The 18764-nt window shown below is 35.9% G+C and overlaps 1 protein-coding gene across 3 annotated transcripts in view; it reads right to left on the bottom strand.

Moving 5' to 3' along the window:
- The window catches only part of atrx (ATRX chromatin remodeler), a 153395-nt gene that overhangs the window by 92911 nt on the left and 41720 nt on the right, over positions 1 to 18764 (bottom strand). For all 3 annotated transcript variants that reach the window (XM_052020767.1, XM_052020766.1, XM_052020765.1), the window contains exons 9-11: positions 15606 to 18523; positions 12699 to 12774; positions 1088 to 1221 (exon numbers count right to left, since the gene is read on the bottom strand). In XM_052020767.1, the coding sequence (XP_051876727.1) occupies positions 1088 to 1221; positions 12699 to 12774; positions 15606 to 18523 (3128 nt within the window). The remainder of the gene's footprint in view (positions 1 to 1087; positions 1222 to 12698; positions 12775 to 15605; positions 18524 to 18764) is intronic.

Below are 18764 nucleotides of genomic sequence, written 5' to 3'. Positions count from 1 at the left end.
CAAAAGAAAAGGAAATTCTCAACCAAAGAAATGCTGGAATAATTAACATTTAACTGGAAAGGAAAACAAAATATGAAAAGAAACAAAAATCAGGCATGTGGGATCAAAAGATGAGAGTTGTGGAATCAGAATTATGCGTCTCCAGTGGGGGCAAAGATGTTGGTTTCCTCCCCTAAAGGAAGGGGAAGATGGGTTAAATGTTAATTTCTGTTGCATATACAAAGTAGGTGGTGAACTGTTAGCTTTACATGACAATTTAACCAAGAAAGATGTTGCTCATTCATTTCAATTTCCAACTCTTTCTGTAAGTCATAAGCAAATTTTAACATGTCGTATTTTAATTCTAAAAATACAAGCCCCATTCTGAATCTGATGTTAATCTTCATTTTTTTAAATTTGAAATTAAATGATGAGCACTAAGTCAAATATCATTTTAGTCCATTGAAATATGAACAATATTTCCCAGTCAAAATGCCCTATTATTTTTCAATACATGTTTAAAAAAAAAGACATGCACTCTGGGCTCCAACTCAGCAAGTTGCAGGCTCTTGAAACATTACAGAAGCAAGAACCCAATCTAGACAGATGTTTTAATGTAGTGCTGAGGAAGTGTTCAACGGCTAGAAGATAATGTCTTTCAAACTGGAGGGTCCACCCACCCACTGATGATTATAGATCACCTTAAAGAATTGTTCAAATGAGAATTTGTCCTGTATCACAAATAACTTCCATTAATTAATCGTAATAATAAATCAACCTGCCATTTATCTTGAACAATTGTGGAATTTGTTGTGAAAAAGTTAGATCCCTGGTCTACTAACTTATAATTTTTACAATTCAAAAGCTGCAAGGCATTTTAGGAATTCCTGAAAAGGTATTCTTATAAATTCTTCTTTTATGTACTACTACTAACTTATTGTCAATTTTCAGCTATTTTTCGGACTCACTATACAAATGAAGCATTATGATATTTTACCTCAAGTAGCTTATTATTAATGCAAGAACTCTGTCCTAGAAAGTGGGACAAATAATGCATGTAGGACTGACTGAATATTCTTCACACTTCCAGATAATTTTTTTTGCTTACCATTTTCTTCTTCATCTTGTTCATTTCTTTGGTCAGATTTCTTCTTTTCTTCTTCAGATTCCTCCTCTGAAGATTTATCATCATTAGATGATAAATTTGCATTTATTTCTGCTAACAGCATCTTCTTGGCAATTCTGCCAAAAGAGGGGAAAAAAAAAGTTGAAGATGTCATATTGAAACCTACGTGAACAGCACCACTCAAGCAGTTCCTTGTAACCAGATTGCAAAGATTTTCATTAAATCACACACAGTTAATTTTCACAAATTTAAAATTTTACATAAATTCTAATAATCAGGAATGGGGGTTGTGGTGAATGCAAACAATTATTTGAATAGAGTATAGATTTTTAAATGTTACACAAATTCAAAAAGTTTTGTACTAATCACTAATAATTCTTAGGTAATTCAAGTAATACCCATAGGTATTACCCAGCAGCACCTTAATCAAAATGAAGCTGCTTAATCAAAAAAAGATCCAAAATCAAAATGAAGGAACATTCCTCAGCATACTTGGGTTTTTTGCTTTATATGAAGTTACCAAAATTACAATTACCCATCAAGTAAACATATTAGAGATTGTGAAATATGCTGATAAAATCAAAATTAAATGTTCACATTAACTTATTTAAAATAAGCTTAAAATTACAGCAAGTAAATTGACGTGTGTTCCAAAACAGTGCAATCCCACTCTGGTCCCTGTTCATGTCCTTCTCCACTTTCATTCAAGTTTGACTGACTATATTTTACCAATGGCTACAGTTATACATTGTAAAATTTCAACAATTCATTATTCCTGTACTGCTCAATTTTGTTTTAGTTCAATGAAGCGCTTAAATGAATTGTTCATAAATTTCAAAAAATATAGACACCAACCACTAAAAAGGTGGATGCCAAATGGGAGGCAATGCCAGAAGCAGGAAAAAGAGAAGGCAACCAAAGATATAAGTGAATTTATCTAGCAATTTGTTAGATCCTCAAGTTATCCTGAAAAGCTACACAATAATGTACACTTTTTCATGTGCAGGTAAACATAGAAATTTACTTATGAATAGCAAGATCTCAGAATAAATAAGATCACTGGCCAATTTATATTTTGTAAGGGGCCAGTAACAGAAAAAAGGTGGTCAAGAAATCCTTCACTACTTAGTGTAATGGGATCTTTAACATGTACCAAACATTAATAAAACAGTTCATCCAAAGAATGCAAGCCCCCAGGAATGCACTAAAGCACAGGCAATAGTTATGCAATTAATCTTAACAGCTTAATTGGAAGGACAGAGTACTTTCAACTGATTTTTCTTTTTAAAACTGCAAAAGGATACTGCAAATAATACTAATTAAAAAAATAAAAACCTACTTCTATCTAGTTTACCTTACTGCTAAGAAATTGCAGAACTGAGATAGAGATTTCTGGATGTCCCAGCACATGAGTCATGAAAGGTTATCAGGCAGGTACAACAAGTAATTAAGAAAGCTAACATAATGTCATGCTGCGGAATTGAACTTAGAAGTAGGGAGGATTTGCCCCAGTTATGTAGAACATTGAGACCACACCAATAGTACTATACACACTGTTGGTCTTCTTATTTAAAGAAGAATGTTATGACATTAGCAGTTCAGAAAATGTCTACTGGACTAACACTGGAATGGGCTAGCTGGTTTATGAGGAAAGGTTGGACATGCTAGCTTGTATTCATTGGAGTTTAGAGAGAGAACTTGACTGAAACAAAAATCTTGATGGGTCTTGACAGGAAGGGTGTGGACAAGATGCTTCCTTGTGGGTGCTTCCTAGACAGAGGTCACTGCTTAAAACAAAAAAGGGATGCAGAGTCTTCATTTTTTTTTAGGAGAAAAAGATAGATACTTGATAAGCGTGGGGAGGGGGGCTGGAAGGAAGATAGCAAGGGGAATGTAGAGGTTACAATCATATCTGCTATCATCTTACTAAATAGTTGATGATGGTCAAGAGACCAAATGTCCTACTCTTGCTCTTAGTGAGTTTATACATTCCAGTCCAAAGAACAAAGTTATGCAAAAGAATAACTTTTTAAAAATTATAAATTTATAAATAAACTTAAGACAACGTGGGCATTGTCACAACAATACAATTTAAAATTGATTATAGAAAACTGTTCATCTTTCCTCATGCAGTATCTTGGAACAGCCTCAAGAGGGAGTCAAACCTCTAGCAAAGATGCACTTGCATGCTCTATAATGTGTTTTATTATATCGTCCCTTCAAATTGCTGATCATTCATGCTTTGCTGTGAGTTAATCAACTACTTGAATATGGCAACTACTGCTGCATTTTCTAACCACAGTTCTATTGCTAGCATTATATAATCATACCCTACAGATGCAGTTGCACTGGCCCAGCATTTCCACAGATCATCAAGCATCGATTTACACTAAACCTACCCTGATCCCATTTTATTCTCCATACATTCCTATCAACTCAAATTACGGTGGCAAGATAACCTTCCAATGCACCGGGATATGGAAGGAAACCCATGAGGTCACAAAGAGAAGACACTCTACACAAATAGCACCAGACAAGACTGAACCCGGGTTCCTGGAGCTTCGAGGGTGAAGCCCCATTAGCTGCACTATTGTGTCATCCATTGTAAAACCTTCACTGTTATTTGTGTCAATGTTCATTTTTAATTCATTAATTGTTGCAATGGTGATGCCATCTACATTACACATCTAAAATCTGGCTACCTTCACTTGCCTATCTCCATTCTTCAGTTGGTTTCTGCATGTTTCTTTCAAGTATAAATAGGAGCAACAACTTGGCTCTCTTTCATGTATCTGGCACCATTATTCATCTATTTCCTTTGAAATCAAAAGGGACCACTTTTTAAGATCTGTCCTTCGTGCCAGATTTTTTTTTTGATTTTGACGTTGGGGAGGCATTGGGAAAGATATTGCTTATTCAACCATGCAGGTTAGTAGATGTAGCCACAAGTCTGACTTTAAGTTCCTTACTGTTGAGTTTTTCCAAAAATGATACTTAGTGAAGCTGCTGTCACACTCTTCACATTCAAAACAACTTAACCACTACTCAATTATAACCTAAAAAAACCAGCTGTCTCTTGTTTTACTTTCCCAACGAGAAAGAATTCCAATTTGAGCAGTTACCAGCCACAGTAAAGAATCACTTCACTATACTTTTCTTGTAAGACAAGCTATAAATTATCTGTAGCTTTTTCCTCCCATACCCATTTTCATCAACCTTCTTCAGCCTGAGGATACTTTCTCTTTCCACTACAAGCTCAACATTCCACACAATCCATTGCCACTGATGAGCACTTACTTTTGTTCAGCGTGATATTTCTTCACAAATTCTTACAGCTTAAGCTACTTCTGCAATAAATTGATAATACTATTGCATTTTTCAGTTGTAGTAATCATGAACATTTAGCCAATATATCCTGTGGTTACCATAAAGCACTATGTGTTGCATAGTTATTACACATAATGTAGACACACAAAATTCAATTCTATGCAGGATTGTTTTTTTGCTGTCATTTAGTTTGGCAAGAAAAAAAACCCTCAAATTATTGAAACATCTTCAACATCTGTATGGCTATATCTATTAAAATATTTGAACTCAGCTTTTACAGTCAAGTAAATTTGCACTAATATTTATAGAAAGGTGTGTGGGAAGGAAATACTTAATCCAATGTACTATCTGGACGCTATCGAGTTAGCCCTTCAAAGTAATCAGTCTGAGACAGAACAGCAGCCACAGAAGTTTTTCCTAGACACCAGTAGTTCTGAGAGCTCGAGCAGACAGATCATGTGAGCATTTTCTTCTGCTAACAATAGTGGCAATACAAGTTTCATTTTTAGCTTTATCACAATTTCAATCACTTTTGTGCAATTTGCCATTAAGCTTACCAATTATTTTTTTTTATCGGAGATGTAAAAATAAATTAGCTCAAAAATTTAAGGCTACATAAAGATGTTTTTAACATGAAGGAACAAGTCCAGCAACACAAGACTGCAATTTTGGGAAACAAAAAAAGTGGTTAAAATACCCAGACTGTTGTTCCAGAGAAAATAGGCAGTGAAATTCCAGCAGAACTTTTAACCAAGGAGCGACACTTAAACAGTAGATTATCAGCCTCTAGTGATCGACTGTGACATTTCAACATTTTAAAAGAATCTTACTACCGCTGTATTCATTCCTCGTTATCCATTGATTTGCTATCCACTGATTTATGTACTTGCACACAGTCAGCCCCAAGCCCAATCTCTATTTTTCTTTAGAACAAATATATCTCTATACACGTACACATGGAAGAGCCAAGCATTGTTTATATAAATACTGTGATCAGTTTTGAGACCACAAGGTCAAGTTGCTTCCTATGGTGCACTATTGGAATAGAAAGCAGCCTGCGTTTATGCAGCTGCACCATGTGATTTCAAAACTAATCATTGTTTGCAAGTTTCAATACTTTTAATGGAAGAACTATGTTACCTAATGCTTCCTTTCAGGTACTTAGAAGTTTTAATGTGTTTATTAATGTCAATGTGTTCTTAATGTTTATTAATATTAATACTTTTAGAACATTATAGGGCATATGTATATTTATTTGGGGAATACATTGGGTACAAAGGAGAGGACCTTAGTAGCATCCACCTTTTTTGTCATCTGTGAGAAGTCTGTGCCCCTCTTGTGGATAATGATTAAATGTAATTCAATAAATCTATCAGAGGAATTCATTATACATTAGTGAAATTAAAGATTTCACATCCAAACATTTAGAATTGTGTGAAGACGACTTGCTGCATAATAATACAGAACTGACCACTGCATCAACAGTGATAACTGATAATCTTGATAACCAAGAAACACAAATACATGCAGCATCTTAAATCAAGAGACAGGTCTGATTACTTAAGTCTACACCTGAAGATAAAAATAGCTGAGTTTCCTTTGTCTTATGCTTTCTTTACTTACACTGTATTAAAGTGTGATGATGTGCAGTATCTTCTGGTCTTCTGCATATTCCGATTCCTGAGCTGGCCACCAGACTGAAGCTGGTACTTTCACTTCAAGTCAGCTAATCAGCTGCTTAGAACCCAATCCATGGCAATACACTGGGCAACAAACGTTAGTTGTCACTCTTCAGTCAATTGACCCAATCATCGTCCATTTGGTTTCAGGTTCATTTAAGCACTTCAGGTAGCATACTGTGCATTTCAAAAATCAGTGATCCTGTGCAAGTTCCTTGTTGCAAATCCATTGTACAAAGGCCAACTGTGCAAGATAATAGAAATATGCTTCCCTCCCCTTTCAACTATATTACTTCAGGAATGCAAGTTTAACCCACAGATGAAACAGAGAAGATTTTTTTCTAAAAATTTTCAGGGAATGATGCAGCAGCCGGGATCAGTGCCAAAGTCCTCATCTTCAACACAGGCTGAACTGAAACAATTTTTGTGGGTACAACCTCAGACTATAAAAGTAATTGCTTCAGATCAGGTTCAATCAAGTTGTACCACTCATATTTCCTCAATTAAATAATTTGCAGACAAAAAAAATGGATCAATTTAAGCAGCAGATACACAGCACAGTATACAAATATTGAAGTATCAAAGAAATTCACTGGAATTACTTGACAATAATTCAATATGCACAATTCAAATTTTCAATTGCTTGTGTAAAATGCATTGCCTAAAATGTGAAATGATAAGTCTTAAATTTTAATTACATGCAGAAATGATGAGAAATTAAGAACTTTGAAGTACTCAACCCTCTTTACTGCATTTCACCATTGAATGATTTCACAAGAGAATTGCTTTTTCATCTTGTAATTATACAAATTTACAAAAGATTTGATATATTTGATATAATTGAATCAAATACAAATTCAATCAAGTTAACATATCTAATCTTCAGGTTTCACCAAGTAACACAAGAGGTCAGGAAGCACAGTACACAGAGCACAGTAATGTAGTCTGCACAAGGCAAGGCATTATGAATAAAGCTATTTTGCCCCATAAGAATAGGGAACTGAACTAAGAGAGCACAACCACCTCAGGTAACCACTTTAACAGAAAATTCCTTGACTGTGCACTTGATGAAAGCACCAAAGTTTTCAACACTCAACCCTATAAATTATGATGAAATGAAGCCATAAGTTACTTGCAGTTTACAATTGTCTGTTTCAAACTGTAAATTAAAATATTTAATTAAAAATGAAAAATTTTCAACAATGCAGCTGATCTCAAATTAGAGCTTCTAATTGACATTTTGACTTATAAAAGACTTGGTCACTACGTTGTGATGTTGTAGATATGAATATTGATGAACTTCTTAGAACCATGTATGCAAAACATAGATAGTAAAACAGCTTAAACACGTATTAGTTTTTTGGTACGGCATTTTCGCAAATCCAAGTATGCAATTTTTCAATCAATCAACCGTTTGAACTCTACCGCTCTATTCAGAGACTTGAATTCAGAAAAAAAACTTAGTTTAAGTTTTAGACATACCTAAAACAAACTTGCTAATATTTTCCACTTAAATTATCCTAACACAATCAGAGAGAAATAATTTGGAAGTACTTTAGGGCCCCCAAGACTCATGATAATTCAGTTAGTAAATGCATCATGCTGAGCCATAGAAAATAGAACCACGATAGCTTGTATCTCCAGCCTTTACCGATATCAGCTGTGCAGACAATGCATCACTTAACGTTACAGCAGAGAAAGAAGCCATTCACCTCAAGACTAACCTCTTCTCCACTTACAAATTTACAATTTTTCAGTAATTAATTCTCTTTAGTAATTTAATTTCACCAATACTCTGGAATTCTATATATTCCAACCACTTGCAAAATCCGTTACAATGCTTGTATGATTACCTTGAATTTCTGTGATAACTTACCAACTAATGAAATCAATGTAGCCCAACTTGCCTTAGCTCAACCCTCAAACTGCATAAAATTGAAGCCTATGCTGAAGAGTTTAATGTCTTTTACAACTGGAATCCCTTACTCCTGGCAGAGCCAAAATTTTAAATAGATTGTGGTCCCAATTAGGTCAATATTTTCCTGAGTGCCTATAGATCTTGTCACAGTCTAGTCTCCATTCATACTAGCTTATTTTTCAGTTGAGTGATATGCCTTACAATCGAGTGCCACTTTAAAAAAGGTTTATCATGTTTGCCACACATCAGTCCATTGGCAAATTTTCCTCAAAGGAAGCTAATTAATCAAAACCTTTATTTCCTTGCTATCTCAAAATCCCAGTGATTCACTGGTTAAATCTCATTTCCAAAACATTAATAGCAGTCTGTATTTCTATAACACTTTAAACATCACAAACTGTTTCAGATAAGTGTTATCAAAAGAATAACAACTTTGACAAGCCTTTGTATGCCTCTAGCAAGTCAAATATTCAACAATTCCTCTGTAGAATGAAGGCAAGGTATTTCCACCATTCTTTCCCTCCCTGCTACAAACTTACTTCCATGTCTTAGTGACCCCATCTTTATTTTTCACAATTGCTTTATTAACAAGAGGGATGCAAGGCATCTTAGTACTCCTGGGCTTTGGGGAAAAAATTTGAAAATGCCAAAACTCAACTAATTCTATTAGAAAATCTGGTAATCAATAAATTTTGCTGGAAAGTAGGTATGCCAACATTTAAAAATAGAATATTAATTGATGGTAATGCCCAAGATTGCTTGCGCTTATTATTGACAAGTGAGTGCTATCTGACCCCACTGAATTATACGAGGGGGAAGTGGTGAATGTGGAGACATTTTCACGTCCATGGACCAGATACTCTGTGTAGGGACATAGCACCACTTTGAATTGCTGAACAAAACTCATCAAGATGGAAGAACTTATTTAAGGTCCTCTTTTGCAACTTCAACAGTCAATTGCAACATACTGGTATAAATTCATGTGGATTGACATTGCTTGTGCACTACTTCCAGTAAGTTAATTAGTGCCAGTTTTAAGATTATAATATTTGGTCTATCTCAACACTGTCAAGGTAAAAGACAAAGTGAATGGTTCTCTACCTGCTGCAATAGCAAACAAATATCATGCCACTGGTCATAAGCTGCACAAGTACAAAAAGAAAAGTAGGCCACTTGGTCCTTAAGCCTGCTTCACTATTCAATAAGATCACAGATGATCATGCATTTTAATTCCATTTGCTGCCCAATATTCACAGCTTCTGACAAGAACGTAACAGAAGCAAAAGAATACAAGAAATAGGAGGCGATCATCATTTGTTTTGAGCTCCATCAGATTAAATTTAACTCTGCTGTTCATGCCAACCTGTTTATATTTCAGGTTCATGCATGTTTCCAATCAGAAAGGGAAATAGTATTCTCCAACAGAAAAGTCTACATTTTTGTCAATTTTAAGTATGCTTTTCAACCATCAGAAATGCAAAGAACTTGAGCACTAGATAAGACGTTTTAATTGCAGGAGGCTGAAAGTCACTTTAATGCAAAGGGCAAAAAAAAAATTCATTAAGACCAAATCTGAATGCATTGCTACATTTACTTTTACTAGTCTAGAGGCAGCATCAACTGAAGACAACAGCTTTGGCCCAATTTTAACTCCGCATACATGGAAATATGATGATACCTTAGAAAATCTTCACATTCCGATGCAGCAAAACTAGAAACATACTTGACCCTGTACCTATATTCGTTCACTGCATACCATTAAAAGTAGGAAGTTGCTTGCTTATATACAAGCTAGAATAAATTTGTCATATATTGAAGCAGTTCCAGAAATCTGAAAACGCAGGGTACTTGTAACACAAACGTCAAGAAAAACTTTAAACTCCAGTTTATTACAGTGAAAAGTATTATGTTTGTCCAATTCTTAAATTATGCACTGCTAGTGTGCTTTAAAAGTTGCTTTAACATTTTCAGTCAATCTCTTGTTCAAAAGCCTATCTAAACTTCATAACAAAAACAACTCAAAAGTGGAACACTTTCATCTTGACAATGTTCTAATCAAAATAAAGGAATTACAGCAAAGAAATGACTTAAATCTCATTTACCCCCTTGAAGTCAGAAAATAATCTATAAAATATTTGATGTTAAAACATTAAAATCATTTATGCTGTGGAAGATTTTTAAATCCATTAGATGTACAGTACAAGGTTGAATATTTATGCTCATTGATTATTATATGCAAATGACATGGGTATGATTCAGCTAGATACTACAAAATCTCTGCTAAAAATTTAAAATGTAGGTTGATTTCACTTTGGATGGCAGTGATTACATCTCAATTATTTCCTTCTGTAAACAAGAAAAAAACTTCCAGCAGCATCTTTGCACCCTATATCAAACACAATAATAGCATTCTTAAGATCTGCAGTCCCAGGCAAAAAAAAAGCTGCCTTTTTAAACGACAGCCTTTTCTACATTTTTCCAATGCAAATGTTTTATGCACAATTTAAAAAAAACAAGCACCAAAATGTCTAGAAATACATAGTTAACATAAAATAACATTAAAACATCATTTTACATTGTGGAAAATATGACGTAGCAAAAAGGTTAACATATACTGAAGCAGCTCCATGTGAAAACGTTCGAAAGGCTATGGTAAAGTCACAAAACTGAATCTCTTTTTTTTAAAAAACTGAGCTATTCTGTCAATTTTACTATTTGGCACAACTGCTCATGGCTTAGTAATTAACAGCTGTTGAATTATTTTTTGTTTTAAATTATGGAAGTTGGTCTGTCCCATTTGAATACCACTCTTCATGTGGTTTAACTCACAGCTCTACAAAATCTTTCCTGGAATGCCTTCTGGGTGCTTCAAATCTGGCCAATTTCGTCTCTCTCCCTGAAAACAGTCCGAGTTTGCACACATTCACTGTAAGACTAATTTTAATTGAGTGCTTCCAAGCACTGTTTTATTACTTTGATTTGCAATACAAAATATTAATATCTAATACAATACAAAGTATTTGGCAGCATACCACAAAACACTGATAATGACGAGATTTAAATCTACATAATAATTTTAAAATTATGTTAAGATGGCTAAGTTATATTTTAGACCATTCTGTCCAATATTCTAACCAGCTGAACATAAGTCAGGACTGTCAAAAAGTCACATGGGGTCATGATGCATTCAAATCCCATTTCTCATCAGGAAGACATCATTAGTATTCATTAAAACTATTTACTGTTAACAGCTGCATCAAATGATAACCCTCATTTCTTTATTTATATCTGAATTTAACCAGCACCTTTGTTGAAAAATTTAAATTAGTGGTTAGATAAGCCAGAAGTAACGTTTCTAGAGTGTGAATGCACATGCAACTGTGCAGACAGAAGTTATAACAACCACAAAAATGCCTGTTGAGAGGTATATCTCTGCTCAGTTTTGATTGCCCCATTAATTTGGTGATTCTGTTTAACAATCTCCTAACAACCTACCCCCACCTAGTAGGAAGCAATTTTTCTACTTGCCCCAACCAACACACACGGCAAAGATGAAACTAAATTATGACTCATTACAAAACTACAGTGTTTTCATCACGCCAGATTGTCCTGCTCATTGGCCAATAACTCCCTCTCCACCAAATAAAGTTCAATCCAAAAAATCTGGATAAAACAACTGTGGGGTGTATACTAGAGGCTGCAGGGTCTTCAAAATACCAAAGAATCCTGAACCCAAATTCAGAAACTGGGGACACAGAACTCTCATTCTCGTCTCATGAACAGCAAAGCCCCCACCTCCAGTCTCTGTGACAATTACACAAGAAGCTACCAAATATGATTTTTAAAATATTTTTAAGAGCTTGTGCGTTATTCTTGGGATTGAAAGAAAATGATTAGCTTTGTTGGCCCAAATTGCCTTTCCCTCTTCCCAAGTTAATATATTAGATAAATGGTTTTAATAGCCTGCATTATGACCTAGTCATCTCCCTCGAAAACAGCATCACAATGAGCAAGTTACATTTTCAATCTTCCTCACCTTATAAAAATTAGAATGTTAAATGAGCTTTTCTATATGTATAGAAGATAAAAAGACAAGTTTATAACACAATTTTAAGTAGAGAAACATCTTCTACTCTTCCCAAATCAAAGAAAAAAATTAGAAATCCCAGTCCACAATGAAACTCTAAACAAAAGTCCTCATCTAGTAATTAGCTAAAGTTTGGCCAATTTTACTGGCATGATGCAAGCACATCTAATTAAGAGGTAGAAAACACCATGAACATATTTTGAAACACAAATTTTCCCAGGTACTTCCAAAAAATGTGGTAACCTTATGGATAATATTCAATAAAACATGCATGCAAACTAGCACTAAACAGTGACAAATAACCTGAGTTTTGAACAGTAAATTCCATTTTTAACATTTTGAACCACGTAGTTTCATTAAAAATATGGGACAAATATTTTTTATTATAAAAAAGGTTTGTGAAAATTAAAAGGCTTGAACCTATTTCAGGTGTTCGTACAAACATAAAACAGGGCTTAGGTTTAAAACAAAAGGAACAAATGCTATAATTAAATTTTGGTGCTTAAAGAAATGGCCATGACTACACAACATGCATTTCTAATAAGCAAGTTTTTGTAAAGTTCACAATGTAGAAATTATTACCTATTCTCAGGATCATCATCATAGTCATCACTGGCACACTGGGTGACATTTTTTGAATTGCCTTCTGCTTCATCACCTGTAAAGACACAAGACTAAGTTATGACTCATTATACAAAATTACAGTGCTTTCATTAGGCCAGATTGTCCTGTTCACTGGCCAGCAGCTTTGTGGAGAACTGCCAGCATGTTGGAGAGCACAAGGCAACTCGTTCCCAATTTCCATAATTGTACATTGCAATGTGGAAGTCAAAAGTAAGCTGGAGGTCAAACCAGCACACCTAAATACTTGCTTCACTTGCTGCAGCCAGAGGATTCTTGGCAATGGAATCGGGGACCATAAAGAAACACATGGCTGGAGTGTGCTTAGCCTAATACATTCAGTTTCAAAACAATGTTTTAAAGTGTTCCATTTGTAATCTTAGTGGCAGAAATGTAATAGGATTTTAAGTCCAAAATTGCAAAAATACCTTTTTCATGTTAATCCATAATTTGAAAGTGGCTATAAAGAACTTGCATGACTTCAGCACTTAAATGATTTAAAAACCCAGAAACTGAAAAAAAACAATCCATGTAATATAAACTGTTGAAAAGAAATAATATGTGGAATAAGTGAGTGATGATTGTAACCATTGTGCATCCAGTATGCACACATCACCAGACCCAAGTTTAATATGATGGAGATGCTTTTGTCAAAATACTTATAGTCATGCAGATCCAAACGACGATTAATGGAAAAAGACACAAACAATTAATGGGCCACACTAAGTATATATGTAGAATAAGAATGAAAATAGGCATCCAATATCAAAAGAAATATGGTCAGAGAAAGATATGGTGGCTGATTAGTTAAGTACAACAATAAATCAAACAAAATTGCTTCTATAATGTAAAGGCACCTGATACTCTACGAAACAGATCTTATCATTTCAGTTGATCTCAAGTGCTTGTCACAATTTCAATTTGTTCAAGGCCAGTTCTAGATTAGATGTTATATGGTGATCCTTTTCCCAAGCATCATCATATATCTGGCCTAAGCGACTAAGGTTAAGGGAAAGCTGTACCTTCTGTTCTGGCTAGGGCAAAGATTACTTTTTACAAAATACAAGTACAGCACAGAATTATCAGATCCATATTATTCTTCTGCACTAGTTTTGATTCCTCTGCCACACCTGCCTCTGAGTAAGTCATGGATAACACCATGTTCAGCACAGCCTAAGAAAGGAATAGCCTGAGTTTTTAACCAAGTTCAAAGCTCTGATCAGGAGAAGACTTTTGTATTGTGGGGAGTTTATATATTAATATGTACACTATCATAATTGCAAAAGTGGCTAGGTAGAGCAGGGTCTTCTCCAGTTCAACACTGTTCATATTCACCTGTGTTACAAATACATAAATTAAGAACAAGATTAGGCTATCTGGCCTCAAGCCTACTGTCATTTCTGACCTAATCATAACTACAACTGTGCGTTCCCACAACCTTTCATCCCTTTGCACATCAGCAATCAATCCTTAAAAATATTCAAAAATTCTGCTCATACCATTCTTCGAGGAAGAGAGCTCCAAAGATACATGACTATCAAAAAAAATTAATCACACACATCTTAAATGGGTGGCTTCCTTTTTTTAAAAAAAACAGATCACCGAATTCCCCCATAAGATGACGTGTCCTTTCCAAATCTACCCCATTGAGAGCCTTCAGGATCTTGATGACAAGACTAACAGTTGTACACAAATATTTTCACTTGTATAGTTACTTGTACAAGTATCAGAACATTACAATAAATTTAATTGAAAAGTAAAGGTCTATTCCCAAATGTTGGAACACATCGACATTCAGAACACATTGCTTTTTTTTGGCTTGACACTAGCATCAATCCTTCACTACAATGACACTCAATATCGTCAAGATTAATCAACAATATTGTCTTCAAAGAGCTACTTAAAAATGAAGAGGAAAGATCCTTAAAAAAAAACTTAATGCCAGCATTTAGTAGTAACTTCATATCCAGAGATCACATGGTTATCAAAGACCACCTTGTAAATAGCCTGAGGAGTTGAAAAGATTTCATCCGAATTGATGTACTACTTATTACCAAGTGAGGAATGTATACACAAGAGCAAACCATTATATCTGTAAATGGGTTCTGCCATGATTACTTGGTTTCAGATCTCATCACAACCTTGGTCCAAACACTAACCAAAGACCTGAATTCCAAACACGAGATGAGAGTGACTGCCCTTGAATGGCACCCAATCAACACCCTAAACATTCATTCCCTCCACCTGTGGCATACAGTGACCACGGTGTGTATCATCTACAAAATACATTACAGTTGGTCACCCAAGCAACTCCTACAGCACCTCCGAAACCTGTGACCTCTACTACTGAGGACGACAAAAGCACCAGGTACGTAAGAGAGAGACTTGGATAACCTGCTACCAGCAGGTTCTCCTTCAAGTCATACACCATCCTAACCTGGAACTACATCACCAATCTTTTATCATCCCTACCAAACACCATACGAGTATCTTCACCAAAAGAATTGCAGTGTTTCAAGATGGTGCCTCACCATTACCCTATTAAGGACAATCAGAGATGGGCAATAAGTGCTGGCCTTGCCAGCAATGCTCAGATACTGAAAACAAGTTTTAAAAATAAGTATTTAATCCAGCATTGACTTTCTTCCACCTGCCAAAAATAACATTCAACATACAGTTCAATCAAAACTTTAGCTCAGTAGAAATTCATCTTTTTTTCTATCTGTACTAAGAGAAATGATTTTCAGTTTTTAAGGTTCTTGCTAAGTGTTTGGAGAAAGCCAAAGCAGCTAAATGTACCATGCTATGAGGACATAAATACAAGGCACACAAACAACACTTGAGAAAAGTTAATAAAAATTCACCTACCCGATGACTGGCAAAATCCAGATCCAGTAGCAAGAACAATGTTTTCCATGATGGGCTGTATCTTTTGCTCATCGCTGCTTCCTTCTCCAGGAAGATCGTGCTTGTCCATTTGTTCAGCTGCTTCATCACCATCTGACGAGGATGAAGAGGTCTGCTTTCTTTCCATTGCTCTTTTCTTGCGTTTTAATCTCGTCTTTTCTTGAACAGATTTTGCAGCAACTTTCTCATCACCTTTAGATGAATCATCCTCATCATCTTCCTCTGTTGCCTGCTTTTTTGCTTTCTTTGAAGATGATTTTTTTGCAGCACTGATTTTACTCAAGTTCTTTATTTCCTTTTCTAGGTCAGAATCATAGTTCGAGGAGTCAGAATGATGTCGTCTTTTTTTATTAGCAACACAAGTTCTTTTACTAGTTCTTTTTCTTTCCTTTCCACCAAAATCTGAGCTGGAGGATGAACATTTCCTCTTCCGTTTAACACCATCTGTGTTATTTGCTCGTGGCATTCGCTTTCTCAGACCAAACAAACTTGCCTTCTTAATAATCTTTTTGGATGAATCACTATCTTTGTTATCTGCATCAGATGAACTATCACATTTCCCTGCTGCCTTTCTCAGTACTTCTGGTATCTCATCAGAGTCAGAGGTAATTTGCTCACCAGCTTTATGCAATGTATCTGATTTATCAGGATCAGATTCTTCTATCTCAGACTTGACACTTTTATTGGATGTTTTTGAACGGCCAGCCTTGACTTTACCTGAAGAATTTACTTTCTCATTGTCCTTAATTTTATTTTTTGATTTCCTACGTTTTTTTCCACCACCACTATCAGTGTCTTCCTCCGATCTAGAGTTGACAATCCCTGCCCCTCCAGGACGTCTCAGGGGGGTAGTCTTTATACGAGGTGACCGCTTTGTATCAGTGTCCTCTGACAGAACCGATGCATCATTTGCAGTATCGTTTTCAACATTTTCTTCATTAGATTTTTTCTTCTTTTTTGAAAAATTTGCTTTGCTCTTTTGAGGTTTCTCTACAATCTTCTTGTTTTTAATCAAATTGCCTGCAGCACTGATGCCATCTCTAAATCCTGCATGAACATGGCTACCATTTCCCACATCACCACTGCTGTCTTCTCCAGCGTCATGGTTTTCATCATCTGCATCGGACTCTGATGCGACATGAGCACCACTCCCATTATCCACTCCACCAGCATCCCTATTACCCCTCATTGCTTCAACTTCACTGCCATCATTCCCAACAGCCTCCACGCCACTGCCATCACCCACAGGAGCCTCAGCTTCACTATCGCCGCCCCCTGCAGCCTCAGCTTCACTATCACTGTCCTCCGCAGGTCCAGCTTCACTAGTACCATCCCCCGCAGCCCCAGCTTCACTAGCACCATCCCCCGCAGCCCCAGCTTCACTAGCACCATCCTCCGCAGCCCCAGCTTCACTAGCACCATCCCCTGAAGCCTCAGCTTCACTGTCACCATCCCCTGCTTCACTGTCACCATTCCCTGCAGCTTCAGCTTCACTGTCACCGTCCCCAGCAGCCTTGACTTCATTATCATCATCCCCAGCAGCACCTCGTTTACGCCTCTTCAGCAATTTTTTCCTACGTACACCCTGCGCTGTTTTCTTACACCTCTTCAGTGAAACTGGGGTCAATTTTATTAAAAGTTCACGTTTCACTGGACATTTTATACTAGAATCGGAGTCAAGCTCTGAAGATCTTCCAGAATTATTGTGACTTTCAACAGGTGCGTTAGGTAACACTGTATCGAGCATTGTACAGTGACTTGCAGAATTATTCACTGTATCCAAATCTGGTAGCAATGAGTCAGAAGTCTCAAACAAACCTCCAGTTAGTGAAGAAACACATCCCATCTGCAAAGCTTCATCTAAACTGTTAAGCAAAGTTGCTTCACCCATTTCTGATTCTAGCCCCACACTAGTGCTCCCATGTGCAGCATCAGACTCACTTTTGACCAAAGGATGACTTAACGAACTGTCATTTTCAACACTGTCCATCACTGAATTAAGCATTAACTTAGTTTTTTCTATTGATATCTTTTCATCTTCAGTAGCCTTATCAAGTTCACTTGAAACCAGAGTCACTTCCATTTGATCAGATTTGTCTTCTGCCGAAACAGAATTTTCTGCAATTATTTTACCAGGTACTACATAATTCTCATTTTTAGTGGACTTTTGTGCTTCAACTTTGATAACACACTCTTGTAAGGATTCAGTAGATATTTTTTGTTCCATTTCCAAGTCTTGAATCTCTTTATCTACAACCTCTTCCAATGCAAGATGCACTTTCTTTAGATCACCAAGCACAGATTTAAAAGCTTTCAATTGTCTCATGTTTACATTAGGTTCAGACTCACCCAAGTCTTTTTGTTTTAAAAAATTAACAAAGCTGATATTCAAGTTGGCAGTTGTATCAATTAGTTTGCGAGCCTTCTTCAGAATGTCTTTTGGTACTTTTAATGCCTTGTAAGAATATGTAATACTCCCAGATCCTGAAGAAAGCGTCTTTAATGAACTTGTATCTTTTTCCTGTCCATTACAGTCTTTACTGGAAATTCTTTGAGTATTTTTATAATCATGATCTACAGACTTGTCACTATCATGAGGGCCTGGAGACTTACATTTTTCATTGTCAAATTTAAACTTTTCAAAGTCTTTCTTCCTCTTGTTTTGTTGCCATAGCTGATCAAGACACTCAAATACACTGTCACAAGCTGTGACCAAATCCAGTAAAGGCTCTGGATTACACACATAGCAGTACCACTTTTTGTTTTCATCCATAATATTGGATAGTTCCTTTCTACCCAGGTTGCGCAATATGCAGCTTTTGCAAAATGCATTGTGACAAAAATCACAACAAATCAGATTTCCACCTTCAGCACACCATCTGCAGCACAGAAGAACAAATGTGAGTACAATAAAAACAAGACTGCATCGGAGAAATAATAATCTAGATTCTTGAAATGGTTTTCTTTAGTAGATGACCCATGCCAACAGCTGCAACAAGAGCAGCATGGCAAGGATCTTTGTCAGTACATGCAGCTTCAGTACAAAAACATTACATTAGTCTCCTTCTTGAAACTATTAAGAATTAGAAATAAGAATCTGATTCCCTCTCCCTACTTAAC

This window comes from Pristis pectinata, chromosome 8 (genome assembly GCF_009764475.1).
Source record: "Pristis pectinata isolate sPriPec2 chromosome 8, sPriPec2.1.pri, whole genome shotgun sequence".
NCBI classification, from domain to species: domain Eukaryota; kingdom Metazoa; phylum Chordata; class Chondrichthyes; order Rhinopristiformes; family Pristidae; genus Pristis; species Pristis pectinata.
This window is presented reverse-complemented; position numbering and strand designations above follow the sequence as displayed.